Source organism: Aedes aegypti, chromosome 2, assembly GCF_002204515.2.
Source record: "Aedes aegypti strain LVP_AGWG chromosome 2, AaegL5.0 Primary Assembly, whole genome shotgun sequence".
Taxonomy (NCBI): Eukaryota; Metazoa; Arthropoda; class Insecta; order Diptera; family Culicidae; genus Aedes; species Aedes aegypti.
Window position 1 is genome coordinate 135,756,566 of NC_035108.1, and position 8,126 is coordinate 135,764,691.

The 8,126-nt window shown below is 35.3% G+C and overlaps 1 protein-coding gene across 1 annotated transcript; it reads left to right on the plus strand.

Annotated features, from left to right (window-relative positions):
• Positions 1 to 6,144: 6,144 nt before the first annotated feature.
• LOC5573687 (protein lethal(2)essential for life) lies at positions 6,145 to 7,258 on the plus strand. Its single transcript, XM_001660960.2, has one exon. The coding sequence runs from the start codon at positions 6,346 to 6,348 to the stop codon at positions 6,940 to 6,942; it is 597 nt and encodes a 198-aa protein (XP_001661010.2). The 5' UTR covers positions 6,145 to 6,345; the 3' UTR covers positions 6,943 to 7,258.
• Positions 7,259 to 8,126: the final 868 nt, after the last annotated feature.

Below are 8,126 nucleotides of genomic sequence, written 5' to 3' on the forward strand. Positions count from 1 at the left end.
CAGATTTGAAGAAAAACGGAATATACTTTTATATCCATTTTTTAAAATACATCAGTGACAAAAGTTAGTAAATAAATTCTGTTTTGCCATACAAAATTGCCAAGTTTTGGGCTCTGTATCTCAGCTTCGGGAAGTCCGAATTGGCTGGAAGTTGAATGACAAACTACAAATAACCTGATATTTTGTCTGCAGCCAATTCATTACATTGCACAGTGGTCCATGAATCAGTTTTACGCGGAAAGATGCATTTTGAGCTTTAGAATGAAACATTAGACAAAAACGGTCTTCTACAAAGTTGTTTGTGTTAGTAAGGTCCTTTGTTTGGTGATATTGAAAATTAGGGTGGAACACATTGTCATAGAAATTGTGTAACTTACTTTCTTATTTGTAGAAATTATACTATACATGCTTAAGCAAAGTTGTAGACCATTCAATTTCATATAACTTTGCTAAAAAAGTTTTTTTTGTTTCTCTTAAATTGACCGATTTAGAGCTTTTTTTCTACGGTGACAAAGGGTGGTCCGAACAAAACTGGTTTTCTGGCTCTAAAGTTTTCAATTCAAATTTCTCATCAAAGTAGTCTATGAAACACTTTTAGAACTTTAAAAAATGCGTAATTTGGTGAGTGAAGAAACTTGCTATCTTCTTCCGTTTGGAAGTTATTGTTGTTTTTCTTTCAAAAACATGCCTACTTTGATTGAAAATATCTCTGATTGGGGCAAACATAAAAAATATCTTTTGACGGCATTCAAAAGACAAAATAACATTGTATATTATATCAAAAAAATACAGATGTGTTATTTTTGTAACTCTAATAAACCATAGTGGAGCATAAGGACTGTTCATTTAAGAAAGTGGACACCTAAATATTAGCATTTTGGTTTAAAAGTTCCATAAAAACAAATAAAATTTTGTTTCAGTGTGATCTCAAGTGTTTATTTTGACAGCAGACAAAAGTTCACATAAAAAAATTATAAATTCTAAACGATGGGTCGAATTGACATGGCGACTCTCAATTTTTTTCTGCACAAATGGTGTACAGAAAAACTGCCGTTCCGAGATTTGGCTTAAATCGCGAAGTGTCCAAATTGAATTTTTTCAACGCTGTGGCCAAAACAGATATTCCTGACGACGTACGAAACATCCCAACAGAAAAATTTGGGAAAAATGATTTGGTATGGCAAGCAATTCGCTCCTGCGGTATGAAAGTACTACATATTTCACGACAGGTTCAATCAACGGCGAAAATTACAGAACTGAATGCATTAAAAAATGGCTTCTGCCCATCTACTGAAAGCATACCATGCCTCCATTGTTTTTGTCAGACCTAGCATCGGCTCACTATGCTTCAGCTACTTTGGAGATGCTCAAGAAGGAATAAGTCGAATTTGTAGAAAAATGATCGAATCCATCAAATTGCTCAGAACTACGCCTCATTGAAACATATTGGGCAATAATCAAACGGCATCTCAAGAAGGATGGAAGAGAAGCAAGCTCCATCGATTTTTTCAAGAAAATGTGGTCAGCAGTTCAAAAAGCAGTTCAAAAAGTTCCGAAAAAAGTTGTGCAGAATTTTATGGGAGGTATCAAAAGAAAAGTAAGAGCATTCTCCAGCAATGCTCAATAAATGTTCAAATTTATGTGAATTTGATCGAAATTACGTTGATTTCCATGTATTTTAGGTAAACTCATGAATTTGTTCGAAAATAAACAGTTTACTGTAAAAAACACGTGTCCACTTTCTTAAATGAACAGCCCTTAGTGCATTGCAGTCATTTTCCAACGATTTTCGGAGGGTTGTTTAAAGACAAAAGGAAGTGACCAACACAATTTTTGATTATTTTCAAATTTTCAGTAAGTTGTGGGTGGTTGGTGTGTTTTGCATATTTGCACAACTTCTGGGAGTGAAAAACTTTGCCTAACATACCAACCCACCCACCCAAAATTGACCGTTTTTAATTAAATCAAAAAATCTCTTGGTTACCTACTTTTGCCTTTGAACAACCCTCTGAAACTCTTTGGAAAATGTCTGCAATGTAATGAATTCACCGCAGACAAAATATCAGGTTATTCGTAGTTCGTGACCCAAATTTTAGCCAATTCGGACTATTAGAAACTGAGATACAGAGCTCCAAACTTAAACTGTTTGTATGGGAAACCATCATTTCGTTACTATCATTTGTCACTAACTGTATACTTCCAGTCAAAATTATTTTCAAAGTAACGAAATTTGTTACATTCATAACATAGTCAATTTTTCAAATCTTAGATCTCGTTCAAATCAATAAAACACCGTACGTTTGCTTGAAATATTCATGAAATATTGCTTATTAAACTATTATGTAGAGCTATAACATGCTTCTAATTTTGGCTTCAGATCTGTTTTCTGAAAGCTAAGTCATTCTGTGAATTCTGTCCTAAATTTAAAGAATTTAAATTATTTTTCAAATCAGGGTGAATAACTTCCTGCTAAAAATATAACAGTCCGAATCAGTAGCGCAACCAGGATTTGGTTGGGGGGGTTTTGCGAATTCTAAAAAAAAATTTGAGCAGATATTTTTTTATATTTTTTATATCGATTTTAATTTGAGTATACGGTCATGCATCCATACTTTATATGAACAAATCCGAGTCACAGTTTTCCAACACTTTTTGAATAACATTCTATTTTCACGATTTACAAAAAAAAATCCATTATCCACACTTCAAAAATCTAAAAATTGTCGGAATTCCCAATGGGGTCAAAATGCTTCCACCGGCAGCTAAATACTTCAATAGAAGATTTTTCTTCTCGGTAATCTTTAAAAATTCAAGCACTTTGTATGCTTGCAAGGTCGCCAAATTTAGCAAAATGCTGAGACAACTATAAGAATTTTGATATTTCGTATACTGCACCAATGGAAAGGTATCAATATATTTGAAGGTTTGACAAACTGTAGACACAACGCCTTCCGTTTGTTTTGGATAGAAAGGCTAGATAATTCTGTTATTGATTAGCTTATAGTAGTAATAATTTGCAGATAATTTTGATGCTATCACACTCCCTGAAGAGTGTAAGAATTAAAATAAACACAACTTAGAAAATATAACTGTCAAAAACACTGACATTCCCAGTGTTAATACGAATTAAACTATGTTACTGCTCTGTAGTTGTATGATGTGTAGTGTTGTAATTCAAAAATAGACATGGAAAACCTCATATTTTTTTGGCTCTGGGGGGGGTTTTGACCCCCAAAACGCCCCCTTGGTTGCGCCACTGGTCCGAATTATTTGCCTAGCCAAGGCATTATATTTCTTCTTCCCTCTGGTGTTACGTCTCACTTGGGAGAAAATCTGCTTTTCAGCTAAGTGTTCTTATGAGTATTTCCACTGTTATTAACTGAGAGATTTCTTTACTAATTGATCGCCTTTGCGTCGTATTTTCAAACGCGAAGATACTCTATGTCTTGGGTATTGAGAAAAATTTCAACCAACCCAAAAAGATCCTCGAACGGCGGTATTGGAACCCATCACTTTTAGTATGATCTTGCTGAATAGCTGTTGAGAAGCCATATTTCATTGAAATAAATTATTGAAACTAAGATCAAAATCTTCATTTTTAATTGTGAACCATTTCCTATGCATACTTTATTCCGTGCAGTGCTGTACATGAGAAGTAAACCCTACATTTGAAAAAAAAAAAAAAAATGTACATATCATTGATCTCCGACTACGGATTTAATTGAGTTTCAACAGAGATTGCTTCAAAATTTCTTCGGAAATGCAACCTGAAATACCTACAGTTGTGTTCAGAATAATAGTAGTGAAAACCGATTTTCATACAAAATGCTCAAGCCAAATTTTTACAAAATTTTTGTTAAACAAAATATCACAAAATTTTATTATTTTGAGCGATTTCACCTGGTGCTTAACTTTTTAACCGGTACTGTGGAAAATATCAAATTTTGTGATAAAGAAATAGGATGGAGGATATTTATAGTCTTTTGCCAAAATTTCATGCCGATTGCTCATAGGGAAACGAAGTTATAGCATGCCAAAGTTGAGCAATTCGTATGAATATCGGGTTTCATTACTATTATTCTGAACACAACTGTACATGAGTTCGCCAGGAGTTTGCTAAGCGATTGATTTGTAAATTCCTTAAATAATCCCTTCAATAATGATTCCAGTGGTGCCATCAGGAATTGTTACAAAGATACATCCATTCATGCTTTAGAAAATTTCCCCAGTATTTCTTCAGTAATTCATCTATTGATTCCCCAAAAGATACAAATATTTCTCCAGGCATTGTTCAAGGAGTTCCACCAAGGTTTTCTCAAAAACATTCACCATGTTTGGCGTAAACATGCCTCAACTTTTCTACTTTTCCTCAGGATTTTTCACGATTTTCTCTGATATATATTTTTAAGGATTCCCCCAGTTCTACATGAGTTGCCTCCCAGATGTTTCTAAGAAGAAATTTTCCCAGGGATTTCTTTGATGGCTTTCGCCAGGGTTTCAAAAGGATTTCATTACGTATTTTTGATGAAATACATTCTAGATTTCAAAAACTCTGGAAATTTTTTTAGCTATGTTTTTTTTTTTGAAAAACCTATTTTAAGGAATTTAGGAATTTCAGTAGAATGTTCTGCAGATCGTTCATCCGATAACCAATAACTCCAAGAATTTCTTCTGGAATGTTTCCATACTCTAGGGAAAAATCAATCTAATGAATCCAACATGTATTCTCACTAGAATGCATTCCCTTAAAGAACTTCTCTACGATTTTTAAGATTTTTTTCTTAGAATTTGCTTGCTTCATAGTTTCCCCTTTTCTTCTAAACACCTTTGGTTTTTCGTATTCAACATGAAATACCTTGCGATTTATCAACTTGAACGAAAGTGTTTTTGATTTAATGACATTATACTGTATTAACTCGAAATTGTCAAAAATATCAAATGTGACAAAAATGCAGTTATGAGCAGTCAACTGATATCGAGCAACGAGTACCGTCACAGTTTAATACACAAGCAAGCATTACCGATGAAATCGATAAGATTTTTTAGAAGCGTAGCTCAAATCGCTTAGTGAATTCACCGAAATCAACGATTAGCCTCTATTTTGAGTGTATACAAACACAGTCAATGAGATTCACATATTTGAGTTTACTCTATCACATTTTGTTTTGAACCCTGAATTCGTCATCATTATTGAATGTTTGGATAGGTCAGTTAGGTAAATTATGGAATGAGAGCGATGCAAGGAACTGCGACAGGGATATTCTAGTACAGTCTGGATTAAAGCAATCGCTTTCACTCACAAACATTCAATCAATTTGCCATGAAGCGAATTAATAATATTTTTGTACTAACTACATTCCGTATCATTGTATGTTCAACTTTCTAGAAGAATACTCCTTCAAAAGTCTTTCCTAAATGAGCTATGACGAAAGGTCCCATTTACCCCGGATTCTCACTTGCCCCGGGCTACCTTAAATCTATTTGAGTATCACTTATAATTTATCCTGCTTTAGTTTTGACCACCGTTTACTTAATCGTTTTATAATTTATTGGTACTCCTCGATGACGGTTAATGACTTCCGATGAAGATTGTTTACGTTTCATCTACTTTTATTGTTTCGGTCATGTTCGGCCATCGCCGGCCATAATACCCAAATTTTACAAGTTGAAACGTTAAAATTCGGCATCGGTAGTCATTAACCATTCCCGAAAGGTACCAATATGTTCATAACGACTTGTAGCTTATAAAAATGTACTCTGATGTAACTGCACGATGCTATAAAAAAAAATTAAGCAATCATGAAGCCTTGCATATTACAGTATATGTATGAAGTAGGAAATGCTCATATTCACCGTTACCGGCTTTTATCTAACCAAATGTAAACATTACCATGAGTTAAACCAGGTCTGGACCTTTCTGGAATAGTCCCGGAATGGTAATAAATTTAGAACGTGTATTTCCCCCTGCTGCTTGAAATAGCAGATGTGTATGTGTAATACACATGATTTCATCAATCGTTCATTCTATTCGAATCCATCAAATGAACACAAATGAACCATTCATCTGAGAACCATAGACGACGCTTCACGATTATCTTTCGCGCAAAGTTCGTGATTTTTCTAGCACTTTCGTGAGAACTCTTTCATGCGTATACGTAAACACCAGCTGTTGTTACTAATATATAAAAGGCGAGTGCGTTCATGCGTACAGTAACAGTTAATCAAAAGCAGACGGACGACAAAAGTGAAATACGTATCGAAAATCAAGAGTTAAAGTGAAAACTTAACACTCCAAATAGTGAATAAGTTCTATTAAGTGATCAAGTGGTCAGTGTACAGAAGAACATGTCGCTTATTCCGATCGTGTTTCGCGATTGGTGGGACGACTGCTGGGACACTCCACTGCGTTCATCTCAATTGTTAGACCAGCACTTTGGCAGTGGAATCAGCGGAGATGATTTGCTAACGGCGATCACCTCGGCGAGTGCAGCTAGATCCGCCTTGCAGAATCAGAGACGCTCCCGCTATAACAGACCGTGGCGCAATGCAAGTCTTGCTGCCCGTCAAGATTCTGGATCAACGGTCAATGTTACCGACGACAAATTTCAAATCAATCTAGACGTTCAACAGTTCGCACCGGAAGAGATCTCTGTCAAGGCTACAGACAACAGCGTTATCGTCGAAGGCAAGCACGAGGAGAAGCAGGATGAACACGGATACATTTCAAGACACTTTGTTCGCCGCTACATGCTTCCAGCAGGACACGATGCCAACCAAATTGTTTCTTCCCTTTCGTCGGATGGTATTTTGACGGTCACTGCTCTGAAGAAGGCTTTGCCTGCACCAGATGGACCAAAAGCGATTCCAATTGTCCAAACTGGCAAACCCGTTAAGAAGCTACCGGAAGGCGGTGAAAAGATGGCAGTTGAAGATTCAAATTGAACAGATTGAAGTCTCATGGAAATGATTCTACCTCTTAGTTTTGCTACCATTCAGATGTTTATCACTGGGGAAAACTAGGGTTAAGTGAAAACTTGTACCAAAACTATCATCGCATCATCAATTAGTCAAGAAATCGGTTTTCGTAGATTTTGCTTGCATTACGTATATTTTACTATTACTATTAATAATTTAAATATTAGACACATATATACATTAGAAAACATAGATATAGGTTACTATTGTAAGCATTTTTTAAACTGATAATGATTTTTTTTGTGTTCATCGGGATGATTCAATAAAGCTTTTCAAGTTGAACAAATCTAAACCACCATCTAATTATTACATTTTATGTCAATAAATCAAAGACGAAAAAATCTTGGACACAGGGCGATACCCATTAGAAATTTCACGGTAAAATTCTCTCTCTTTCGCTCTTCAACAAAACTTGAAAACAATGGTGCCAGTACCTGTTAACTTGACAGGTACTGGCACCGTTGTTTTCAGCTTTTCCGAAACGATTTTCTGTTAACGTCACCGTGCAATGGGTAATATGAATGACTCCATCAGACGCCTCTTAGCCGTTGATCAGTCTGAAAATCCTATCTTCCAAATCTTCTTTGCCATCCTTACGGTAAAAATCATGTTCTGTGAAATTTTCAGCTTTTTCCACGGGCCCTCCAAGCATGCCAACCACATATAGAGTAAAGTGGGGCAAGAGTTTCTTTTTAAGATTTCTAGCTCAATTCGAAACAAAACTTATAAATGTTATGGTGGCTCGAATGCTATTCAAGTAAGAGACTTTCTCTCCAAATATCATAAAAATCGATTGAGATTTGTAAAAGTTATTGCTATTTGTTGTTTTTCGACGTGAATATTATAATTTTTGGTCAAATTTTCGTCGCATGGAACCAATTGAAGATAAAATCTTTTTTAATATTTTATGTAAGGGCGTTTCTAGGCCGATCATAAGGATACTTTGAGGTGTATTAGTTTTCGCATACATGCCTGGAAAAAAATTTTTGGCCCATAGTGGGGCAAAAGTTCGAATCAGCGGGGCAAAAGTTCGACCCATGTATAAACTCACGAAAAAATTTGCAAATTGGTCAAAATCCACATATTATCTTCAAATTTGGCAAAATTTGTTTGATTGTGTGAAAAATGTTACCAAAATTTTACATTTCCAC

What these genes read in the sequence shown, in the direction of transcription:
- LOC5573687 (XM_001660960.2), top strand. Translation starts at nt 6,346, where the DNA reads ATGTCGCTTATTCCGATCGTGTTTCGCGATTGGTGGGACGACTGCTGG.